Source organism: Phascolarctos cinereus, unplaced genomic scaffold (assembly GCF_003287225.1).
Source record: "Phascolarctos cinereus isolate Bilbo 61053 unplaced genomic scaffold, phaCin_HiC Scaffold_3;HRSCAF=262, whole genome shotgun sequence".
Classification (NCBI taxonomy): domain Eukaryota; kingdom Metazoa; phylum Chordata; class Mammalia; order Diprotodontia; family Phascolarctidae; genus Phascolarctos; species Phascolarctos cinereus.
Window position 1 is genome coordinate 106,704,156 of NW_027555736.1, and position 26,423 is coordinate 106,730,578.

A 26,423-nucleotide genomic window follows, 5' to 3' on the forward strand; every position below is an offset into this window, starting at 1 on the left:
TATGACCGTAACAGGCATTAATTACTAAAGGCAATCATGAAAAGCAGAAGCCAGTGCCGACTCTGACCATCGCACCATGCTACCAGCGATCTCCTTAGGGAGACAAGACAAATATAAACAATTAGCAAATGTTGAATTGTGTGACTCAGACTCTTTTGACGTAGGAGCTCAGAAAGGTAGATCTGGAGAGGTCAAGTAGTGGTCAAGAAAGGCTTCCTAGAGAAATTAGACCTTAAGCTGGGCCTTGAACGGTGTGTAAGATTCAGATGGGGTAGGGGAGGGTGGAAGGAGGAAGGCGTTGAAAGGAAGGTGGGAGGTGGGGAGAGAGTTGTAGTAGAAATAGAGATGGGGATGAGAGGAGTGAGCTTGGTATGCTAAGTAACGATGAAGTACCTGGTCTGAATGGAGCTTCAGATGCATGTTCTATTACTCAAGAAGGCACAGAGGAAAGAGGACCAGGTTTCAAGGGTAGAATCTCACATCTCCCGAAGTTACTGCAAGGAAAGGGGAAAGTATGACTTAAAAGAACATGGGCATCTCCTGCGAATCTGTGATCCTATGAACCACCCAAGCCCTCCCTGAACTCAAGAGAGGACTCAGCAACAGGGGCTTACGGAGAGTAGCTAACGGGAGGACATCTCCCAAGCACCTATTATGTCAGTCAGTCAACAAGCATTTATTAAATGCCTACTATGTATCAGGCTAATCACTGGGGACTCAAAGAGAGGCAAACAACCGGTCATTGCCCTGAAGGACCTCACATTCTCACCAACAAAAAACTGTACTTCCAAGAAGTACACAGTATGAATGGATGGTAATCTCAGAGGGAAGGGGCTAGTAGTAAGGGGCCTGAGAAAGGCCCCCTGCAGAAGGTGCAAGGCGTGATTAGGTGCTGGGGTTGCTAAGACAAAAATGAAAGAGTCCCTGCCCTGATGAACTTATGTTCTCTACTCTTGTCTTAGATCCTGCTCCAGGGGTTCTTAACCTCAAGTGTGTAAACCTGTTTTTAAAAATATTTTGATAACTGTATTTCAGTCAACATAATTGGTTTTCTTTGTAATCCTGGGTGTTTTGCTTTATGCATTTATAAACATTATTCTGAAAAATGGATCCATAGGTTTCACTAGACTGCCAGAGGGGTCCGTGATTTATCTCCTTGTCTCCCATCATCCTCCTGATCTTACTTTTTATGGTCTTTACTGTGACCTCTAGCATCTCGAACTTCAGAACCCCTCTTGTAAACTTTCCTGCTGTACCTCTTGCTAATGGTCCAGGTAGGGGTGGAGGATGGGGAAGTTCTGAAGGCCTGTCCTGGGGTAGTGTTAATATGAATAAAAAGGAGGGATGAATTTGATGAATTCCAGAGGCAGAAGAGCTATCATATGATTGGATGTAGGAAGGGAAAAGTCAAAGATGACCCAGAGGTCTCCAGAGGGAGTGACTTGAAGGATATGGATGTGGGAGGAGGGGCAGGCTGTTGGGGGAAGATGATAAGTTCAGTTGTGGACATGCTGAGTTTGAAGGGAGAGCCAGAGTCAGATTGAGATGTCCAGTTGGTAGTTGGTGATGTAGATCTAGAGTGAAGCTGGGACTGGCTGTTTACATTTGTCATGTGGGCAGAGGTGATCACTGAAACCATGAGAGTGCATCAGATCATAAAGAGGGGCAGTTATAGAGAAAGAAGAGAAGAGAAAAAAGGAGAGTACTTTGTGGGGTAGCCACACCCAGGGGCTAAGAGGAGAAAGATGAAGCAGTGAAGGAGACAGAGAAAGAGTCATCAGACAAGTCTGGAGAATCAGGAGAAAATGGGCTAAGACATGGAGAAGTTTTGAGGTATTGGAAAAGGAAACAACAATAACACGTTTATATATCACTTACTATGTGCCAGGCATTGTGTTAAGCACTTTACAAATGTTATCTCATTTGATCCTCATAACAACCCTGGGAGGTAGGTGCCAGTATTATCATCCCCATTTTACAGATGAGGAAACTGAGGCAAGCAGAGTTTAAGCCACTTGCCAGGGTCACATAGCTAGTATGTGTCTGAGACAAGATTTGAACTCAGGTCTTCCTGATTCCAGGCCCAGCACCTGCTGCCTCTAGAGGAGAAAGGATGAGGGAACTTATGATGGATAGTTTCAATCTTCTCAGTAAAAGAGAGGGCAGATGACATAGCAGTAATGTTAAGTGTTTAAGGAGAAAGGATTAGGTTTGGAAAAGCCTCTGTGAGGAGTGTGATAGGGAGTTAGTCTTAAATGGATAAAAGATTTTTTATACAGCAGTGAGGATCTAGTTGAAATGAAATTGAAGGATACTAAGATCCCAGATCTAGAACTGGGAGAGACTTCAAAGGTCATGGCTATCATCCATTAGATTGTAAGTTCCTTGAGGGCAGGGACTGTCTTTTGCCTCTTTGTATACTCAGTAGTGGTACACATGAACACACACACACACACACACACACACACACACACACACGTCACAGTACCTGACACATAGTAGGTATTTAATAATTGTTTATTGATTGATTTACAGATGAAGACACTGAGGCCCAGGGTAATGAAATGATTTTCCCAAGTTCCCTCAGGCAGTGCCAGGGGTGAGATTTGAACCCAAGCCCTCTGATTCCAGAGTTCCACAAGAGTATCCTAAATGTATAGTAGAACTAAGTCAACCTGTTTCTATTTCTTTCTCCAGCAGTATTCAGTGGCTCAGATTCAGAATGGAAAAGACAGATGGTGGGAGTAACCCAAGTATGAACTGAATGGGACTGGTATAAGAAAGAAAGGGTAGGCATTTCAAAGGTGGAAGACAGTGTTTGGAAATAGGGCCAAAACTGGGAAGGGAAAGAAGTGAATCTGGAATAGTTCTAATGGGATGAGACAACATGAGGGCTTGAGATGCCAGAGGTCACAATAAAGACCACTAAAAGTAAGATCTGGAGGATAATGGAAGGCAAGGAGGTAATGAGCAGAAAGGGAAATTTCAGGGCTCACTCTCTTTGAGGTGGAACAGATGATAGTGAGTTGACTCTAAGCTTTGTTTCATGTGCTTGAGTACAAATTGAGGTCATGGGAATTGAAGGTCATTCGAAAAGTCCATGGTGTTTGAAGGGCATCAGCATGAATATTGAAGACACCAAGCATGGTGACAATTGAGGTGGAGAGGAAGGCTGTATAGAAGATAGCAAAGTCATTTAGGAAAGTGAGACAATGTCCTGGAAGTCTGTACGTGTGCCTATTGACCAGGTCATGAGCAGAGTGACAGAACTGGATCATGTAACTTCCCAGGAAGAGAGGTTGTAAGTGATAGTCACAGAGCAAGGGTCTGGGAGTGGCAGTGGGGAGTGATGAGGATGCTTATTCTTCTTAAAATCTCAGGACTTGAAGTATCTTCAAAAGATCATTTAGTGAGACCCGTCATTTTGAAGATAAAGACCTTGAATGCCAGAGAGTTCAATTACTGGACCAAGGTCAGAGCGATTTGAAGCCAGGTCTCTGGACTCCAAGTTCACGCCTCAGCCCATAGACTGCATTGCCATTTTTCCTGGCATGAGAGGAGTGGTCAGCACCAGAGAGGGGTGGCAAGGAATGTGGTGTTTTCAAGGGAGAGTTGGGCTTTATTCAGTGTCAGGAGGGAGAAGGGGAGAATGAGGGAGAGTTTGTTAGCAATAGAGGATACCCTGAGAAAAATAGGGACTGATGAGGGGCACTGCCGGGGAGCATAAGGGTGAAAGTATAAAGATGGCCAGGGAGACATCTTCAGCCGAGCAGGTGGCTCTAAATCTTAAGAGATTAGGGAAGTTAGAATTTGGGATTTACCAGACATAACACAGGGGAAAACAAAACATGGAAGAATTGAAACATTGAGGAGAAAAAAAAAGAGGGCCCCAGGGTGCTGTGAAGGGACAGGAATAGAGATTGGGAAGCAACATCTGAGAAGAGAGGCTAAGAGTACAGAGAGGATAGGCAGGAAATACTCTCTGCTGTCTTGTCATTAAGAGGAAACATCTTAAAAACAGCACGTTCTATAGAACTTTAAGGTTTGCAAAGAGCTTTTCTCACAACCCTGTGAGACAGAGAGTACAAATATTATCTATCATCACCACTTTGAATGCAATGGTAGTGGAGGCTGCTGGGGAAAGGTAGCTCATACAGAGTAGGAAATCAAGGTGCCCTACAAGGTTAAATTACTTGTCCAAGGTCACAAGGCTAGTATAAACACCTGAGTTGGGATTCAAACTCAGGACTTCTGTCTCAAATGTCCCTCACTTTGCAACTACACAAAGTGGCCATCTAAACTTTTAGATTCATTTTTGCAAATCATTATAGAAGGGTGGGGGTAGGTTTTTTCTTTTTTATTCCATTTTGGAGATGGTAACTGAGGTCCAGAGAGGCAGGAATGCTTCCCTAAATCTCACAAGCAGAGATGAAGGATTCAGACTCAGGGCTGCTGATTCCAGACCTGATTCTCTTCCCATGAAAAGAATGCGCTTACCATTAAAAGGTTCATGGGAAGGCAAAACATGAATTAGATTGGATATAACTTGATTTAACTCTTCTTTATTGAATACAATGTGGGCAATGAAGGGACGTGACAAATATGGGTATATTTAAATCCCAAAAATGAAGCGGAGAACAGCTTGTGGAATACGTTAGTCCCAAAGTTCTAACTAGAATGCTGGTGTGATGGGCCTTTTTCCATCCTGTTTTCCATGAGGTTCCCACTGGATTGATTGACAGCAGGGAAGAACTGAAGGCTACTGGTGGAAGCGGGGTAGTGTCAGGGAGAGATGTGGCTTAGAAGCAGAAAGTTTTCACAAATCCTGTCTCTTGGATGATTCCTGCTGGCTAGGTGCTTTTCTGCTCTTGAAATTTAGGACATTTGCCCACATTCAGTCCTGTGACAGATCTCCCATTTCTCTAGGATTCACCATATCACTGATAGCTGTTCAGTGATAACATCTGCAAGTTTGGTCAATACCCTGGAATGTAATTTTACAGGTTAGGACACTTGAATTCATTTAAAGCAGTTAAGTTCCCTCATTCATTCTTCCCCTATCTTGGGTTACACTTTCCTTTTAACTCTGTTTTTCCTATCCTTTTCAGTCTGAAAATTGTGCTCATTTAATTTGAGTGATTATGCCTTCTCTCTGCTGTCCCCTTTCCTTTCCTTTTCCTTCATTCCATCTGTGTAGCTTCTAATGATACATTGTGTGTTCTCAGTGATTTTTCTAGCTTTACCAGCCTTAGTTTATTCTAGACTTTAGTGTTTTTAACACAACTGTTATAAGATTATACCACCTTTTCATAATGTGTCTTTGGTTATGTGCCCTTATGTCCATCTGCATACAAACTTTTAAAACCTGAGCTTGGTAGAGAGTTCCCTATGCAGTCACATCAGTTGCTTTAGTTGACTACCTCTTTTCTTTTTTGTTAAGATCATTCACAAGTGTATCATCAGAATTTCTTTTTAGGGAGCCTCTCATTTGGTCACAGGATCAAATCTACCATTTCAAAATCTTCTTTCCCAACATGTAGGGTATACATCTGGGCCTACTCACCACCCACTACCCACTACCAAGGCCCCCCACTGCGCCATTCATCCTGATCTATATCTTGCCAGATACAGACTCAGATGGCTCTGCAGGAGAGAGTGAGGCTGGTGATTAAATCCGATTCGCTTGCAAGTCATGACATCTCCTTCCTGATATCATAGTCTTCAGAAACAAAGGACAAACAACAACGGCAACAAAGCAACATCTGGGCCTGTAAAGCATTCTGTTCTTTGGCTGTGACATGCCGTAAAAGCTATTTGAGAATTATCAGAGGAAACGGAGGAAGTAGGGTGTGGACATTGATGGGCATGTAAGAGGAAGGAAGCCATTCCAAAGTTTAACTGGAATCATTTCTGCTGTTAGCTATTTAGGGAGTCAATAGTGCAATTGTGTGATTTGGAGTGACATCATTTCATCCTGAGAAAATGATCCCTGTCCCCACTCCTATCCTATCTCCCATCCCCATTCTACCCCTCAAGCCATTTAGGAACACAGGCCTTGGATGGTTGGGGTGAAGGAGAGCAGTTTTCCAGGCTTTGATGCTTTTGACAAATGTCTGCCTTGCTCTGAACATCTAGTAACCACATTCAGAGAGATGGGGGCAGGGGGTGGGGTTGAGGTGTGAGAGGTACATTACAAGATAGGACTGCTAAGTGGTGATCTTTTCCTTGGAAACTGTCATTGGATAGGAGAAAAGCACTGGGCATAATACTTCTTTCCAGAGTCTCTGATCATGCCGTGAGGTCAGGAAGCTGTGTCCTCCTCTCCCTGCCCCCTCCCCGTGAGACCCAAAGGTCCCTCAGGGCTGGGAGGGAGTGATAGAGGAGATTCCTAGGGACCCAGAGGTTGTTGCCTCTTTGGAGGAGAAGACAGTGACCTTGAACCAGAGACCTCTGTTAACTGTCACCCTGGCAAACCTATTCATTCTCTGACTATATGTCTGCTATCACTCTTATATCTCATACTGTACTGCTACTTATCTTATGTCTTGCAAGTCCTCTTTGGCTGATACACTTAGTGGGCTTTCACTGCAGATTAAGGGGCTAGATTCTTCCTTTCCACCTTCCTTACTTCCAGTAGGTTTCTCCTCCCATTTGTATTAGACCCCGTGAAAAGACGGATCAGTATTCCCTTTGGGACACCCCAGAGAATTAGGCTTAGGACCTTTCAACAGCTTGTGACGGAGCACAGGCTGCCACAGGCAACAGATGCCAACTTCCTAGAGCAGGCAGGCACTCAGCCATCCTCTGAACCAACAGGCTCCTTTGTCCCTGCTCTCGAGGCCCCACCAGCTCGGAGCGTGTCAGCAAGCTGCTCTTTTGTGGCATGGCCTCATTCAGTGGTCCTGCTTTGTGTGGGCTGCTGAGGGGAAATGTCGTGTTTGCCCCTTCTTGTTACTTGGAATTAAACTAGATCAAAGTCCCCAGGAGGGCCCGTCGATGGCTGGCAGTGTAACTTGTCCATGGACATGAAACAATAAGGACAGTCATATGGTCTCCTTATCATCTCTTTCCCACCAAAGACCAGCTTCAGTCCAACCCAGCTTCTTACTGTTCAGGCCTGGCATATTCCTCCTGCCTGTGCTTCCACACTCTTTCCTACTTCTCCAGCCTTTCATTCCACAGCCCCTTTAGCTGGGACTGGTCTCATCACACACCCAACTCATTTCCTCCACCTGACTTTTGCTCCCATTATTCTGCCCTTCCAAAGAAGCCCTCATCCCTCTCCTACCTTATCTGACTTTCAGGTCTTTCCTCCATGACATCTCTGATGGCTCAGATGATATGCTTGCTCAGAAAAGCAATGTTTGGAGGGATAAGGAAGAGGCTGCCAAGTTTCTTCATTTGTTTCTAATGAGGTATATCTGACAAAGCCACTGTATGTACCTGATATTCATAGAACAGCAAAACAACTTGTAATAAATTATTATAACTCTTACCTTGGGATATGTTCCTGTGACAGATAGATAAGCTCTAGTAGACTACCCCAGTGGGAAGGGCCAAACATCTATGGAATGGGTGACTTCCTCCATCATTCCAAAACTAATTCACTAAAGGATTGTAGATTTACAGCTGGAAGAGAACTTCAGGCCACCTAACCCAACCCCTCCCTGCCTCATTTATTTTACAGATGAGGAATGAGACACAGAGAAGTAGTGACTTGGCCAAAGTCATACAGATATTAGCAGGGTTGGGCTCAAATCCAAACCTGATTCCAAATCTAGCCTTTTCCCCATTGTACTGTGATGCCTGTGTCCTCAGAGCAGATTGTCGCCCTCCAAAGCCATGGCCCTCTCAATCCGAAATACTTTACTTCTGACAGTCTTCTTCTTTTCCTTTTACCTACCCATCCTTCAAGGTGCCTTCATAGCTCATGTTCTCTAGGAAGCCTTGTTTGCCCACCCCCCAGACCAAGCTCTTCCTTCCCTTTTCCAAATTCCTATGGCATTAATGTACAATCCATAATTTACTTTGTACCTTTATCATTCCCTCATTCTACCGCAAGCCTTTTCTCGCCTGCTAGATTGTTCTCTCTCTCTCTCTCTCTCTCTCTCTCTCTGTCTGTCTCTCTCTCTCTTATTTCTTTGGCAATTGGGGTTAAGTGACTTGCCCAGGGTCACACAGCTAGTAAGTGTCAAGTGTTTGGTCTGAGGCCAGATTTGAACTCAGGTCCTCCTGACTTCAGGGCCAGTGCTCTCTACTGTGCCACCTAGCTGCCCCAAGATTGTACTCTCTAAGCACATCTCCTCCTCCTTTTCTAGTTTTCTATGTCTTGTAGACTGGCAGAGAGTTGGGCATTGAGAAAGGCATGATCCACACATGTTGGATGGATGAACCGAGTTACTACTGAGGCACAGTGAGCACTCATATGAGACTGGCCAATAGTCTAACTGTGTCTCCCACATACCCTCTGATATATGTCTTATCTCCTTGCCACAACATTCATGGATCCCATCAATAAAGTTAACCCTCCCTTACTCCCCCCCCCATCTAGAACCTTGGTAAAGCTTTGTTGTGAAGGAGAAGATGATATTGGGCAGGTTCTTATATTTTTGAAAAATGCATTTTAATCTATCTCTTTTATATCATTGTCACCAACATTTGCCTTACATATCCTTCCCCTTTCTTGTGCCCCTGGTCTCTCCCTCTAGCAATCCCTTATATCAAAGATTGAAAAAGTAAGGGAGGAAAAAACAGTTGAGCAAAACAAATCAACATATTGAAAAAATCTTATATATGCTTATATACATTATATGCTTTGTTTTACACTCACTGCCTTTGCCTTTGCAAAAGGCAGGGTAAGGGGTTATGGGGGGGTTATCTTCTTAAATCTCTTCTTTGGGGTCAGTCTTTGTCATTATAATTTTGCAGCATTCAATTCCAGTTGTTTTGTTGCTTCTATTTATGTTGTTGTCATTGTATATGTTGTTTTCCTGGTTCTATCTACTTCACTTTGTATCAGTTTATGTCTTCCTATATTTGTCATTTTTCATATTCATTGTTTACTTTTGGAACAGCAATATTTAAATGCATTCATATAACTTGAGTTATTTAGTTATTCCCTCAGCAGTGGGTATCTACTTTGTTTCCAGTTCTTTGCTACTAAAAAAAAATGCACTTGTAGTTTTACAGGTGTTAATGAGTCTTAGGTGCACCTGGGGCTAAGTAACTATATACAGACTTTAGGTTGTGGTGTTTCAAGGGATAACTAACTGGGAGCTCATTCAGAAGTGCCTGAGGAGCTTGACAGCTCTGTTCCTAGCCCCACCAAAGAGTTCTAGAATCAGAATTAAAATGTCCATTCTCAAGAGGATCAGCAATCAATCTAGTACATTTCATAGAAGAGGAATCTGATGCCCCCAAAAGGGAGGCGACTACTTAAGGTCCTATAGCTTACTCTTAAGGAGTTCACAATCTAGTGTGAGTTGTCATGGCCAACACAAGTAAAATAATAAAATGTGAACATTCATGGATTAAAGTGCTTAGGAATAGAGTTCTGGAGGTAGAGGGCTCTTGGCTAGAACATATTGGGAATGCTACCTAGAAGACAGACGCAGAACATGAACTTGGTCTTAAAAGGTAAGATTTGAAATTTTTTTAATTTTGATCTTAACAAAAAAAAAGAAAATGAGCATTTTCATATGAATAGTTTATTAACAGCTCAGTGGTACACTTATAGAGTGCTGGGTCTGGAGTCAGGAAGACCTGATTTCAAATCTAGCCTCAGACACTTATTAGCAGTGTGAGCCTAAGCAAGTCAGTTTTTTCAACTGTAAAATGGGGATAATAATAACACCTCTACCTAGTCATGAGCATCAAATGAGATTAATATTTATGAAGCGTTTAGCCTAGTGCCTGGTATATAGTAGGTGCTAGAAAAATGCTGGATATCATCAGCAGCATCATTATAGCAGAATAGAGAAAGAGGGTTGTGCATGAAACTGTAAGTCTCTATTATGTGCTGCTTGCTTTCCTTTAAAAAAAAAAAAAGAATATGTCCAGCATGTAACTTTCAAGGCTGTCCTGCTTGTCTTTTTGGTCTTCTTCCTGTTCTGTGCATTAAAAAAATGCTTCTCTTCTCTCTCTCTCTCTCTCTCTCTCTCTCTCTCTCTCTCTCTCTCTCATCTTTAGTCCCCCCTCTCTCTTCTACCAACCCTCCACGTTGAAAACAAAAAGAAAGAAAAAGAAAAATGATGGGTAGAGATGGGTAGAGAGGAGGAGGAAGGGAATTCCAGGAGTTGGGGGGAATGTTGTGAGCAAAAGCTCAGAGCTGGATTTGCCTTTAAGGAACCTGGGAAATTGGAAGGCAGACTCTCAATCTAAGCATGAACCTCACATGGCTGAACTACTGTTGCCTCCCCCTTTTCCCACCCCACCCCCAGTTTGTTCTGCTGGTGGGATAGGTGATTGGGAGAAGCTGGGTGGTCTCTCTCCCTCCAGGAAGGTGGGAAGGAGGTGTGGCCTTCCCCTTGGAGGCCAGGTCAGGAACACCATCCTTGGACTAGCTCCATGGGAAGAGATTGGTTTGGCAGGAGAAGTAGAGGAGTGTGAACACCCTCCAACAGAGAACTCTCAGCCACTTGTGAACTCCTGACCTGACTGGGAGGGAAAGAAGGGGCTGGGGCTGTGCTGGTAGGGGATCCATAGCCAAAAAATGGGCCCCAACCACTCCCTCCCTCATACTGTGTGTGTGTGTGTGTGTGTGTGTGTGTGTGTGTGTGTGTGTGTGTGTGTGTGTGTGTGTAGCAATGGATCCTGGGATGGAAGCAAATATCAGTCCCTGCATGGCCCTAGAATTGTAAGACCCATGGTGGGGGGGGGTCTTCAGAATGGGAAGGGAGGCTTCTAGGTAGGTAACTAACTCTCGTGCATACAGATCTCCATTCTGATGGCACAAACGGGGAAAAAGCAGAACCAGATGGAAACGTGATTCTTAGTCATGGTGTTTATTCTCTGACTTTCCAAGGGGAGAAACAAAGAAGGGGGGAAAGAATGTTGTATTCAAATGCCCTGCTGGATTTCTCTAAGCACAGTGATCTGTCCTTCCTTGCCAGAGATTCCTTAAAACCGGATATATAAGGCTTGATATTTGTGGAACCTGATTCTTTCCTTACTTCCTTTTGCTCTCCTACACAGACAGTTTCCACCATCCCACAATGCACTGCTGTCCCCAGGTCTTGGTTCCCTTCTCCTGCCGTGTTCCCCATCTATTCCAATCCCAGTTCAAGGCCCACCTTCTCCAGGAAGCCTTTCCTGAGTGGCCAAAGTAGGAAGGTACAACTTCTGCAAGCCTAGAGCACTTTGAATTTGCACCCCTCCGTAGCACACACACATTGCCTGGTCTTGTTGTCTTTATTTGTAGGATCCTTGTTTGCCCCAGTGAACTGTGAGCTTCTATTGATTCCCCCTAGGCACCTAACACACAAATAGGCCCAGAATAGGTGTGGAAAAGCCCAGAATTAGCACCCAGAACCTTATTTCTACCTTTTCTTAGCTGTGTGACCCAAGGTAAGTCACTAGCCCTCTCCAGGCCTCAGTTTCCTTTTTTACCTCACAAGGAGGATGTAGAGGTTGAGACAAATGAAATTCTTTGGAAATTCTGGGGCCAGGCTAGGGACTTGTATATCATAGGCAGTTTGGATGCTTGAGACCCTCCTGGGCCTGGAGCCAAATCTCCAAACTTTCCTCCCGAGGAATGTAGTTCTGTTTTGCCTGGGGAAGGAATTCTGACCTCCCCAGCTTTCTCCACAGGCTCACAATGGGAGCCTTTCTCAGGGCCCTGGAAAACATGGTCCTCATGGAGAAAGGACAGATTCATGTTCCTGGCAAGGACCCACAATACAACAATTTAGATCAGGAGATGAATAGAAGCACAGGGGAAAGAAGGCAAAAGGCATTTGTCTTGTTTGAAGGGGAGGGTGAGGGGTGTGCTGAGCTCATCTTGCTCCTGAGATGATGGGGTGTAATGCGGTTACATGGCTGGCATGTCATCTTTGTGGGAGAAGGAAACCCCAGCTTTCCCGAAATTTGATAAACCTGATTTTTAGGGCCCCTAGTTCGCACCCTTTTTAACTTCTGGTTGAACTGGTACAGAAACTTCCTTAACCAGTGTGTCCCCCTCCAATCTAACGTAATTCATCTAGTCTAGTTCCATTACCAATTTAGCCTAGCATTCAAAGCTCTCTAAAATCTGGTCATACGTAGTCTAATCCAACCCTGGTCTTATTGATTTTAAAGTGGAAGGAACCTTAGTAGTGATCTAATCCACTCTTCTCCCTCCTTCCAAATTCCCAAAGTATCAATTGCTGTTTGCATAATTCTTTGGCATTTCTTTTCACATAACCTCGTCTTGTTATTTATCTTTCCACGTGGCTCAGTCTTGTCTTCCCAACTAGATGATGAGCTCCTTGAAGGCAGGGACTATGATTTACATGGCAGCACCAAGCTGTCAAGCTTGACACGTAGTCATTGCTCACTTAATGCTTATTGGTTGGCTGATGCCAGTAGTTGAACGCATTATGGCTGTTGTTGCCACATCCCATTCCGCCACTGGCTGGGTCGCCCCCAGTTCTGGTCTCCTTTATCTCTTGCTCCAGCATATGACCCCACTTTAGTCAGGGAAGGAGCAGTGACTGACAGCCTCCCATCAAAGGCCTCAGAGTAGTTGAGAGATTGTCCAAGATAGCCCAGCGAGTCAAAGACTCACTCCTGGGTCCAGGGCTCCTGATCATCCATCACTGTGTGCTCGGTCCAGAGTTACCCAATGTCAGGCAGCAGACAGCAAGGACAAGGGCATACTGGAGCTGGCAGCCTGTGTCTCTGCATCTGCCAGTTCACTTAAGTAGGCGGTAGGAAGTGATTCAGAAATCAGACCACCCCCACTCTCCCCAAACACTCATCAGAATAAGAATGGGGACCTAGAGTAGCCCTTTAGACAGAAGCTGGCCTGGGCAGACAGTCAAACCTGATGTGCATGTTTTATTCACCCCCTCTCTTTCCCTGCTGTCCTTGGACTCAGCTCTCTTGTTATGGGAACAGACACCAAATGGAGGAAAGGGAGAGGCCTGGAGAGTGGGTAGCCAAGCTTTCTCTAGTCAAAGTCTTATTTTTTTCTGCTTTGATTCTATGTGATTGCTACCTACTGGTACCAACAGATCTCAGGTTATATCAGTTATTATATGGCCATGAAATCTCCAAGATCAAAGGCTAACCCCTTGTACTACTCTGAATCCCACCCACTCAAAACACTCCCCAGCAGAAGTTAGGTGGCCTATTATTAGCAAGCTGGTCTTAGAGTCAGGAAGACCTGAATTCAAATCCAACCTCAGACATTTACCTATCTGGGTAACTATGGACAAGTCACTTAACCTCTACCTGCCTCATTTTCATCATCTCCAAAATGGGAATAATAATAGCACCTACTTTCCAGGGTTGTTATGAAGATAAAATGCAATATTTAAATATTTACAATATTTAATAGTTTAATAATATTTAAAATTTTTATATTTAATTACTGTTTAGATAGCATGATAATATACTATTTAAATGATATTTAAAAATTTAAATAAGTGCTTTGCAAGATCTAGATATTATTATTATTATAGTACTATTAGCAGACTTAGTAAGAGAAGTGGGAAGGGATTTGATGCAGACTTTGCCACTTATTCACCTGTGTGAACTTGGTTAAATTACATCATCTGTCTGGGCCTCAATTTACCCTTCCATGAAATGAAGATACTTTGTCCAGCTCTCACCCAGGGTCACCCAGCTAAAAAGTAGTAGAACCAGTATTAGAACCTGTATCTTTGACCTCTTAGCCCACGGCTCTGTTGTGGGAGGCTGTGTACCAAGAATGGCATTTTGCTCAGGCTGCTTTTCTGGTTGCAATCTTGTCAACCAGGTTTGCCCCCCTTCAGTCATCCAGAGCTCTTTACTCACCCCCTCTATCCAGTTAGTTGCCAAGTCTTGTTGATTATGCCCCTAGAACATCTCTCACATCTGACCCTTTCTCTCTACTGATACCACAGCCATCCTAATCCAGACCCTCAGCACCTGGGTTGTTGCAGTAGCCTCTTACTTAATCTCCCTCTATTGAACACTTTCCCTCAATCTTCCATCCTCCACAGAGCTGCAAAACTGCTATTTTTTTTTGTAAATAGTATTTTATTTTTCCGATTACATGTAAAAATAGTTTTCAACATTCATTTTTATAAGATCTTGAGTTTCAAATTTTTTCTCTCTCCTTCACATCCCCCTCCCCAAGACAGCAAGCAATCTGATATAGGTTGTGTAAAAATCATGTAAACATATTTCCACATTAGAACAAAAGAGAAGTGCCACAAAAAAGTGAAAAAATAGTATGCTTTGATCTGCATTCAGGTTCCATAGTTCTTACTCTGGATATAGATAGCATTTTCCATCATAAGTCTTTTGAAATTGTCTTGGATTATCGTATTGCTGAGAAGAGCTAAGTCAATCATAGCTGATCATTGCACAATGTTGCTGTTACTGTGTACAATGTTCTCCTGGTTCTGCTCACTTCACTCAGCCTCAGTTCATCTAACTCTTTCCATGTTTTTCTGAAGTCTGCCTGCTCCTCATTTCTTATAGCACAATAGCATGTACCATTACATTCATATACCACAACTTGTTCAGCCATTCCCCAATTGATGGGCATCCCCTCAATTTCCAATTCTTTGCCACCACAAAAAGAAGTGCTATAAATATTTTTGCACATGTGGGTCCTTTTCCCTTTTTTATGATCTCTTTGGGATACAGCCCTAGAAGTGGTATTGCTATATCAAAGGGAATGCATAGTTTTATAGCCCTTTGGGCATAGTTCCAAATTATTCTCTAGAATGGTTGGATCAGTTCACAACTCCACCAACAATGCATCAGTGTCCCCGTTTTCCCACATCTCCAACATTTATCATTTTCCTTTTCTGTCATATTAGCCAGTCTGATAGGTGTGAGGCAGTACCTCAGAAGAACTGCTATTTTTCAAACACCAGGGTGATCATGTTGTTCCCCTTCTCAAGGAGCTTCAGTGGCTCTGCCTGCCTCTACAACTTCTCTATGTGGCATTTAAATCCCTTGATAATATGGATCCAATCTATATCTCCAAGAAACATTGCTTGCTTCTCATATATGAGATGTCTTTCTTCATCTCTGTGGTCCATGCCTGGCATGCCCTCCCTCCTCATCTCTACCTCTTGTAACCTAGGGTCCCCTTCAGGGCTCAGTTTACATAAGAGGTCTTTCCTGATTCTTCCAATTGATTCTTCCCTCTGCCTTCATTACTTTGTTCTTACTTTATATTTTATATTTGTACTTTGTACTTGTTGCTTCCCCAAATAGAATATAAGCTTCTTGTGTGCAGGAACAGTTTCATTTTTGTCTCTGTATCCTAGGGGCTTGCCACATAAGAAGGCACTAAGTAAATATGAATTGAATTGCAGGTATTGCTTGTAATTGCAAGTGACTCTGTCCCTTAAAATCTCTAGCCTCAGGCAAAAGATAGAAAGGGGCAGATGGGTAGAGGGTATACCTCAAATGCTTCGTTGTAGGTAAGATGAGTCATTTAGAACTGAAGTGACTTGGACTGGGGTGAGGGAAGGAAGAAGTTGGTTTTCCTTCCCTTCATCTCATTTACCTCATGTGTAAAATGTTGAGACTGGTCTAGATCAAGTAAGGGTTCTTAACCAGAAGTCTATGCATTTCTTTTAATATAATAATAATAAGCATTTATATAGAGCTTTAAGGTTTGCAAAATGTTTTACAAATATTATCTCATTTTATCCTCACAACAACCCTGGAAGGTGTGGACTATTATTATCTTCATTTAGAGATAAGGAAACTGTGGCAAACAGAGTTTAAATGATTTACCTAGAGTCACACAGCTGTGTCTGAGGCTGGATTTGAACTTGGGTCTTCCTAACTTCAGATTCAGCATAGTATCCACCATGGTACCTTGCTGCCTCTAAAAATAGCTACAGGAAATGTTTTAAAATATTTGATCATTCAAAAAGCAGGAAAAAAAATTGATCATTATGTTTCAGTATAACTGATTTCATTTGTAATCATATGTATTTTGTACCTTTAAAAATATGATTCTGAGATGGAGTCCATCCATAGATTTACCAGACTCCCAGAAGGATACCACAACACACAAAAAAAGGTTAAGAATCTCTGGACTAAATGATCTTTACAGTCTCTCTCAGCTGTCAGCTCTAACATCCGATGATTCTGGAGGCAATTAGCTACTTACAGTGGGTGCCGAGGAAGACTGAGTATGCCTTTGGGGGAAGTGAGTGAGAACCATGGGGAGCCAGGGGGAGGGTTACCTTCATGCAGAATGTTGCTAAAGGAATGGGAGGGAGAAGAAACATCCCCTGCCCTCCAGCCTGTCCAGGAGTGTGCCAGGTAATTCTCAGCCTGCCCTCTGAAGGAGCTATCCCCTCCCATCAGCAATGAAAGGAGCAGAAAGCGTGTACCGCCCACCTCCCAACTGACCTATTGGCAATCCCAAGGAGAACCACTGAGCTCTGCCTCTCTCCTTGCAATGTCCCTGGCATTGCACAGAATGTGATTCAACAGTGAGTAGGAAGTGGGCTGGAGACTGTGCCATGCACATGTTGGGGGCTCTATCAAAACTGACTTTGTGCCAAGCCTCGGAAAGACTGTGGGTGGGTGAGATTGAAAAAAGTCAGGGTGGGTAGGGGAGTTGTTAAGATTTTTTGAATTGCAGTGGACCCAGAGCCAAGGAAACAGTCCCACTAACCCTGGGCCCCTCCCTGGTTGAGTATTACACTATTGTCAATGGGAGCTGGGTGTGGATGAGAGGGAGGAGGAAGTTGGCTGGGGCATGCATTCTTCTGTAGAGATTTGGTATTTTTCAGCTCAGCGAATCCCAGCCATTGGATAGAATACCTATGCTATTTTTGAGCATGTTCAATGTCTAAAAATATAAAACAAATTTGTTAAAAGGTGCCCAACCGGAAGCCCCTGAGGTTTCCTATTAGGGGCATCAACACTGGCCTGGGCTGAAGGCCAGCTACCATGGGAAGAATTCCAAATTGCCCACCATTAGCCACTACTTAATCTTAAGTCATCATCTCATCCAGGAAGCTTCCCCTGATTAAGTCTACCTATTTGTCAACTGGCCAGCACCAACCTTGGCAACACCCCTGCTACCTCCACCCTGAAGTTCTTATGATTTACTGTTTTTAAAAAGTAGATGAGAAAAGGGATAATAGGGGAAATGGAGATGATATAAAAATGAAAGACATCAATAAAAATGTTTTCAAAAATTTCATATAATTTTGTTCAAAAGTTTATATAATGCTTTACATAGATACTTCGTATTTATCATTTCATTTGACCTTCACAATCCTGTGAGTTAAGTGAACTTCTGTTATTATCCCTAGTTTACAAATGAGGAAACTGAGACTCAGATTAAGTGACTTGTCCATAGTCACCCTGCTCGTAGGAATCAGAGGAGAGTTTTAAACCCAGGTCTTTACTGATTCTAATTCCTGTCCTCTTTCTGCCATACCATGATGCCTCTCAATTTTATCATATGTTTATATGATCACACACTTAGGATTGACTATAGATTTAGAGCTAGAAGAGAACTTTCAGGTTTTCTAGCCTCGTTGTTTTCCAGATGAGGGAACAGGCTAGAGTAAAGTAACTTGTCTAGGGTCACACAGGTAGAAGTGGCCAACCTGTAAGGGGGCTGAAAGGGTATGTATTTTCTTTTTCTTTTTTTTTATGGTGATCAATTTTTTTTATGTTTTTAGTTTTCAACATTCACTTCCATAAGATTTCAAGTTTCAGATTTTCTCCCCCTCCCTCCCAACCTCCCTTCCCAAGATGGCATGCAATCTGATATAGGTTCTACATATACATTCCTATTAAACATATTTTTACATTAGTCATGTTGTAAAAAAGAATTAGGACCAATAGGAGGAACCACAAGAAAGAAGAAACAAAACAAAACAGAAAAAAAAGAGCAAATAATATGCTTCAATCTGCATTCAAACTCCATAGTTCTTTCTCTGGATGTGAATAGCATTTTCCGTCATGAGACTTTTGGAGATGTCTTAGATCCTTGCATTGCTGAGAAGAGCTAAGTCTGTCAAAGTTAGTTATCACATAATGTGGCTGTTACTGTGTACAATGTTCTCCTGGTTCTGCTGACTTCAATCAGCATCAGTCCATACCAGTCTTTTCAGGTTTTTCTGAACTCCGCTTACTCATCATTTCTTATAGCACAATAGTATTCCATTATATTCATATACTACAACTTGTTCAGTCATTCCCCAATTGATGGGCATCCCCTCATTTTCCAATTCTTTGCCACCAGAAAGAGCTGCTATAAATATTTTTGTACGTGTGGATCCTTTTCCCATTTTTATGATCTCTTTGGCATACAGCCCTAGAAGTGCTGTTGCTGGGTCAAATGGTATGCACATTTTTATAGCCCTTTGGGCATAGTTCCAAACTGCTCTTCGGAATGGTTGGATCAGTTCACAACTCCATCAACAATGCATTAGTGTTCCAATTTTCCCACATCTTCTCCAACATTTACCATTTTCTGTTTTATCATGTTAGCCAATATGATAGGTGTGATGTGGTACCTCATAGTTGTTTTGATTTGCATTTCTCTAATCAGTAGTGATTTAGAGGGGCAGCTAGGTGGTGCAGTAGATAGAGCACCGGCCCTGGATTCAGGAGGACCTGAGTTCAAATCCGGCCTCAGACACATAACACTTACTAGCTATGTGACCCTAGACAAGTTACTTAACCCCATTGCCTAACCCAAAAAAAAAAAAGCCAAACAAACAAATAGTGATTTAGAGCATTTTTTCATATAACTGTAGATGGCTTTAATTTCTTCATCTGAAAACTGCCTGTTCATATCCTTTGGCCATTTATCGATTAGGGAATGACTTGTATTCTTATTAATTTGACTAAGTTCTCTATATATTTTAGAAATTAGGCCCTTTTTGGAGACACTGGTTATAAAAATCCTTTCCCAGTTTTCTGCTTCCCTCCTAATCTTGGTTGCATTGGCTTTGTGCAAAAACTTTTCAACTTAATGTAGTCAAAATTATCCACTTTGCATTTCATGAATGTTCTCTGTCTCTTGTTTGGTCATAAATCTATTCTGTTCTCCATAAATCTGACAGGTAAACTATTCCTTGCTCTCCCAGTTTGCTTATAGAATCAGCCTTTATATCTAAATCATATATGCATTTTGATTTTATTTTGGTATATGGTGTAAGATCTTGGTCTGTGCCTAGTTTCTGCCATACTCTTTTTTAGTTTTCCCAGCAATTTTTGTCAAATACTGAGTTCTTATCCCAGAAGCTGGGGTCTTTGGGTTTATCAAACAGTAGATTACTATAGTCATTGACTATTTTGTTTTGCGTACCTAACCTATTCCACTGATCCACCACTCTATTTCTTAGCCATCACCAAGTAGTTTTGATGATTGCTGCTTTATAATACAATTTAAGACCTGTAGTTTCTAGGCTACTTCCCCTAGCATCTTTTCATTAGTTCCCTTGATATTCTGGGCCTTTTGTCCTTCCAAATGAATCTTGTTATTATTTTTTCTAGCTCTATAAAATAATTTTTGGTAGTTTGATTGGTATGGCACTGAATAAGTAAATTAGCTTAAGTAGAGGGTATGTTTTTTCTTAACATGATTCCCAAACCCTTAGTCTGGCTTAGTTACTTGCTGACTGTCACTCCCATGTGTTGCACCAGCAGGCTCTCTGTGCCATACCTGGTGAAGCAAAAACACTGAATTTTTAGTCAGAAAGCTTAGGTTTAGTTCTAGCTCTGTGAACTTCAACCCAAGGGGCAAGTTGATACCAACTCCCTAATAATAAGAGGACCCCAGGCTTCCCTAGTCTCTTGTTCTTCAGTGCCTCCATTAGGCCATGCTCCAGGATTAGGAGAAGGGGAGGGTGCAGTAGAGTTACATATGCTACAAGTGAATAGGCTTGGGTATGTTCCTCTACCTGCATATTGTCCCCAGCTGGTATTGGCGATAATAAAACATCTTCTTGGCCAGACTAGTCAGAATCAAAATTGTGACATTTCTCTTCCACACCTCGCTATATTCTAGCAACTTCTCTCTGTCTCTCAGGGGTCCATTGCCCAGGGAGAGCATGGGATAGCAGAAAGAATAGTGGACAGAAGACTCAGTTGAAGTCCTAGCTTACTAGCCATGTAGCTTTGAACAATTCTAATCTCTCTGGACCTCAGATTCCTTACCTGTAGAATGATAATAAAAATGCACATGCACACCACCTTATAAGGTTGTTGTAGGGTTCAAATGCGTGAAGGAATATAACAGCAGTGTCAAAATGCTAGGGAGTATTGCTATTTTTCCTTCTGTTGTAGGCCCTTCCAAATTCATAAGGAAATTATCTGAGAAACTAATTTATACTAAGGTATAAGTGTCTTAGTAAAAGTTACTGTGAGACATTTTCTAGTAGTATTTCTTTTTTAATAGAATTTGTGGTTACTACAAAACTTTTGAGTCTTTGAGGAATGTGTCTTTGATGGTAGCATTTTAAATACTGTAGCTGATGAGGGTGAAAAAATATTTGGCGGATTGGAGCCTTGCTCAGTACATCTCACCTCAAGGGCTACCCTTCCATCCAGCACCACGGGGCCAGTTACAACAATGGTGTCAGAGTCCTAAGGGAATATCCTCTAGAAGCTCAGGGGAGAGGGGATATCTGAGGGGCTTCCTCTCCTAGGTAGATAGAGCAGAGTCACACCATCTTTTTCTTTCTTCTAAGCAATTAGTTTCAGGATAGTAGAGATTGCTGGCCTGGAACCGAGGAAATTCAGGGCTTTTTTCTCAGTACTTCTTTTTCCTCGTTGGTCCATAGTGTTAAGTGAAGAAGAATCAACCCTGTTCTTCTTAGGTTCAGGGGGCCACTTAATAGAAGAACGGAGACTTAGTTCTAAAACCATAATGGGCTGCCTTGGGAGATAGTGAGCTTCCCATCATGAGAGGTGTTAAAGCAGGGGCTGCAAGCCCCTATCAAATATGGTCTGTCTAGAAGAGATTCTTGCACTGATTAGCCGGTTGAAGTAGACGGCGTATATGACTCTCCTTTAAACTCTTAAGTGTCTAAGATTCTGGGAATTAAACATTTAGAGTCAGATGAAGACATTTCTGCAAACCAGAGGCAAAGGGAGACACCAATCAATCAGTCATTCAGAAAGCTTTGATGAAGTGACTGTTATGTATTAGGCGCTCTGCTGGGCTCTAGTATTACAAATATAAAGAATGAAATAATCCCTACTCTGAAGGAGCTGACATTCTGTTATAGATAGATATAGATGTAGATGCATACACACACACACATATACATATTTAAAGAATAAGTTGGAGAAGGAAATAGCAAACCACTCCAGTATCTTTGCCAAGAAAACCCCCAAAATTGGTGCCATGAAGAGTTGGACTCAACTGAACCAACTCAAAAACAACAACAAAGAGTAAATACAACGTAGCTGGGGTTGGAGTAGGGAACTAGCAGCTGTGGGGATCAGGAAAGGCTTCCTGTAGATCATATGTTTTATTTAACCTTTTTAGAGGTCATGGACCCTTTTGGCAAGCTGGTGAAGCCAATGTGCTTTTTCTTAGAATAATATTTTTTAAATGCACGAAGTAAAATATGTAGGGTTACAAAAGGAAACCTAAGGTTAATGAAAATAATAAAGATGTAAATTGTTTCCCAGCAAAGTTTACAGACCTCCTAATTCTATCCATGGACCCCTTAGTTAAGAACCCCTGTTGTAGAAGGTCATGATTGAGCTGCATCTTAAGGAAGAGAGGGATTTTTATAAAGCAGATGTGAGAAGGGATTCCCAGCATAAGGGATAGACAGTGTGAGAGTGCCGAGACAAGAGATGGCATGTCATGTGTGAGGACCAGAGGGAAGGCCACTGTGGCTAGATCATAGAGTGAGAGATGGCAGTTTGGGGGGCAAGAGGGGAATGGGGGCAGTGGGAGGTAATGTATATTGAGATTGTGAAAAGCTTTAAAAGCCAGAGCAGTTTCTATTTTACCATAAAGGCAATAGAAGCAGCCACTAGAGATTATTGAGTAGGAGTCTGACAGTGGGTTGGCCATGTGGATGATAGATAGCCTGCAGTGGGGATAGACTTGAGGCAGGGAGACCATTGCAGTAGTCTGAGGTGGGGCTTCTTAACTTGTTTTGTGTCTTGGCCCCCTTTGGCACTGGACTAGGTGCTGGAGGTACAAAAATGAAAGAAAAACAGTCTCTGCCCCCCAGGAATTTACATTTTATTGTCTAGAAATTCACTGGTTTATTCAACAAATACTTAAGTTTTACTTCATTGACTTGAATTGCATTAGGCATTGAGGAAGATTCTAAAACTGTAGTGCCCTTACCCTCAGGCAGTTTACAATGTAGTTGTCATGATAAGGCTACACATAAATTATAGTGCAAATTATAATATAGATACATAAGAATATGAAGTGCTATAAAATCAATTAAAGGAACAATTATTTCTTGGCCCGAGAGCACAGAGAAGACTTCTTGGAAAGGTGCCATCTGAGCTGGGCATTGAAGGGTAGTTAAGATGTTAACAGACAGAGATGGGCATTGAGGGCAGTCTAGGGGCTAAGAACCAGATAAATAAGGGGTGGGGATGTGGCAGATTACATCCTTCTCCTTTCCCTGTACTCTGATATCTATGCATTCAGGGAAGAGGAATTCACTTGCTCCAGCTCTGGTGTCTGGGCTCCCAAGGGGTTAATTCTATGACCGTCCAAGGTGATGAAGGGGAAAGGATGGCAGAGGGAGGGAAACTGGGCATGATGGGGAAGCCCCGGGAGGAGCCCAGAGCTATGCTTGCCTGCACCGCAGCTCTGCGGAAGGTTCTCCTTGCCTTGGGGATCACATGGCTTTGCCAGAGTCTGACTGCAGCACCAGCTGCTCTCAGAGCTGAGCCTGAGCCTGAGCCTGAGTGGGGCTGGCCAGCCCTTGCGCAGGGGATTCCTCAATCCCTCTGCCTGGAGGCAGCAGTCAGTGGGAGAGATTGGGGCCTCTGGGTGGGAGCCTGGGGCTCCTCTCCAGGGCTTGGAAGAGTAGTCAGTCACACTGAAGCTAACCATGTCTATCTGCTGTTGCTTCTTTTTCAGGGACTATGGAAGTTCAAAGAGGAAATCAGGTAAGCAGTGGGACCTCTGGACTGTTTGTCTTTTCCTTCTCTTCTTTTTGCCTGTTGCATGTACTCTGGAGACTCTTTCCAGATCACTGGGGGGTGGGAGGCATGCAGAGTGACTTGCACTCCAAAGCATTTGGAATTACGTTTTTCTTGAGGTTGCTCATCTGTTTGCCTTAGTGCAAAATTCAATTTTATTTGGATAGATGCTATATCCAGGGGTCACCTACCTCATGGCACATACCCAGCCCTTCAGCATGTCCAGGAAGAACTATCCAACAGAAAACCCCAAACCTAAACCTAAACCTAGTCCTCTCTTCTCTTCTTCTTTCCTCTCTTCTTCTCCTTTTTCTGTCCTCTTTTCCAGGCATGCTAGCAGCCAGACCCCAAAAGCTCCTCTTTCCTCTTCTCTGTGTGTATTTGGGGGGAGAGAGTAGAGGTGGGGATGGGGAAGGTCACTAATGAATGTTTACTGATAGGTCTAGCCTTCTAGAAAATGAGTCTTTTTCTCCTTCTGCGTCCCTGCCCTTAACCCAGCTTCCCTCTCCCAGAGGTTTGGGGAAGGTTTATTTTTCTGTTCCTCTTTGAGGAGGATAATAAAGGGTTACTGCATCTCCTCTTGCATTGGGCATTTGTTGATCAGCTGGACATTAACCGGGCTGGGCAGGTTGTACTTGTACCAAATGGAGCTTTAATGGATTGGCTACTTCTGACCTCAGTCCCTCCCTCCTTCACTGGAGACCATTAGGGCCTCTTCCTTCAGCCTGAAGCTGGGAAGGTGGAAGGGCATGTTCACTAAGATTCATAAGTACTTCAGAGGGTAGAAACCAAGTCCTTGGGGCCAATTGAGAAATGAGAGGTGGGGATAACAGTGCCTGAAGCGTTAGCTGGGTTATGAGCTAGACCAGTAGCTGGACTGGGGGGAATAGAAGGAGGGAGATGGGGAGGGGGGGAAGAAAGGGGAGAAAAGTACCAATATAAGTCACAAGGCTTTCTCTGTCTCTCCTTCTAAGTTTCCTGCCTTGGGACAGTAGGGCCAGTAAAAGGATTTCATCACTGAGAGGTATAGATGTCTTTGTTTGTACTTAGGTGAACATTGAAATCTTCATTGTGGGGCTAAGGAGTATGTATTTCTTTGTGTTTATACATCTGTTGGGTAGCATTGCATATGTTAGGGTATGTATTCTGTGCGTTGTCTGAGTTAGGTGTGGTATATGTCAAGGGGTGTTGGGAATTGTGTATTTGGGGTATGATATGAGTTCAGGGTTGTTTGTATGTTGAGTGTATATGTGGGTGTCAAGATGTTTTGCAGGTGGAGTGTCTGTTTACAAGTATTATCTACATGTTAAGGTATGTGTTATGTGTCTCTGTGTGCTCATTGGGAGCCCCTTGCTGCATGTGTGCATGTGTATGTATATGCATGTGTGCGTACATGCATACATGAGTGTGTGTGTGTGTGTGTGCTGTTGTGTCAGCTGCAGCTTCTCCCTCTTGGAGCAGGTTCCATCATGAACTAGAGGGAGTACCTCTAATGGACCTCACCAAGAGCCTCAGTCAAACCCATCCAGGGTCCTTTTTCCTGCCAGCCCCTCTTCTCAGCACCCTTTGCGCCTTGGAGGAATGATAGGGATCAGTAGAATGGTTACATCCATCTCCTTCATCTTCATGCCCCCTGCCCCCAACTCACTAACGAACCAACTCTCCCTCTAAGGCAGTTATATGAAGCTCGAATCGAAATGGGGGGCCACCAAAGTGTACAGAAGGGTATGGGCACATATTGACTCAGAAAACCGCATGTTAGTATTATCTATTTTATATTGTATTGTTTTTTGTTAAATATTTCCCAGTTACATTTTTATTTAGTTTGGGTTGTTCTTGGCATGTTGAGGAGATGTGTGTTTTTATGAACTGTAGGATGCTAGAATATGGTTGGGTTTTGTTGTTGTTATTCAGTCATTTTCAGTTGTGTCTGACTCTTTGTGACCCCATTTGGGGTTTTCTTGGCAAAGATCCTAGAGTGGTTTGGCTTTTCCTTCTCCAGCTCATTTTATAGATAGAAACCTGAGGCAAACAGAGTTAAGTGACTTGCTCAGAGTCACAGAGCTAGTAAGTGTCTGAGGCCAGATTTGAACTCAGGAAGATGTCTTCCTGATTCCAAGCCCAGTACCCTATCCACTGAGCCACCTCTTCTGATCTCAAAGCACAATATGAGGTTGTTTGGGGTCATTTTGGCTAAGACCTGAACCACGGTCTCAGGGCCATTGCAATGAATGAATCCAGAAGAGTGGTCCTATTATGGTGATGGCCATCTCTGATTGGGTGCATTCTAGCCTAGGAAGTATCATGTTGCATTAGGAGCTGAGCGTAATTCTGGGTGACATGTACTTGGAATGACATCCCATGGGATAAGACTTACTTTAGAGTAGGGAGGAAGTGTGGTACAATGGAAAGAGCCTTGAACTAATTAGGAATCAGATAGCATGGGAGAGCAGACCTGGAGTCAGAGGGCCTAGGTTCAAATCCTGCCACTGATGCTTAATACCCATGTGACCTTGGGCAGATCATTTTAACCTCTTTGGGCTGTAATTTCCTCAACTATAAAATGAGGGGATTGGATTCAGTGGCCTCCAAGTTTCTTTCCAGTTCTAGATCTGATTGTTTATACTGATCTCGGTTCTAGGCCTAGTAAGTCACTAACTATCCAGGTGACCTGGGCAAGCCTCAGTTTCCTCATCTATAAAACGGGGTGAGTTCAATCCACTAAAAAGACTTAGAGTACTCTTCTGTGTAGTTACTTTTGCTGAATGCTGAGGGAGATACATAAGTCACTATCCCTGCCCCCCAGAGGAGTATTCACTCATAGTCTAGTAAGGGAGGTAAGATTCGCTCAAAAATAACTATACTGTAAAATAAAATGGGTCAGAAGAGGAGTAAGAACAAAGAGCTGTAGGCGTTCAGAGGAGGAAAACAGCTCTTCTGGCTGAGGGAGAGGGCATGGCAGAGAATATTTCATGGAGGAGGAGGCAGCAGTTGACCCTTCCATTCAGCTTCCTTCAGAAGCCTCCTTTAGAATTGCCCCAGAGTTCTGTCAATGTGGCTTCTGTGCTCTCGAGGAAACGTTTCCAAAGAGGAACTGAGGCTTT

General features: G+C 43.0%; 1 protein-coding gene across 1 annotated transcript in view; it reads left to right on the plus strand.

Moving 5' to 3' along the window:
- Positions 1-26,423, plus strand: part of SH3PXD2A (SH3 and PX domains 2A) — a 343,376-nt gene that overhangs the window by 201,556 nt on the left and 115,397 nt on the right. Inside the window, 1 exon segment of the mRNA XM_078151076.1 lies at positions 23,258-23,286. Coding sequence (XP_078007202.1) covers positions 23,258-23,286 — 29 coding nt within the window.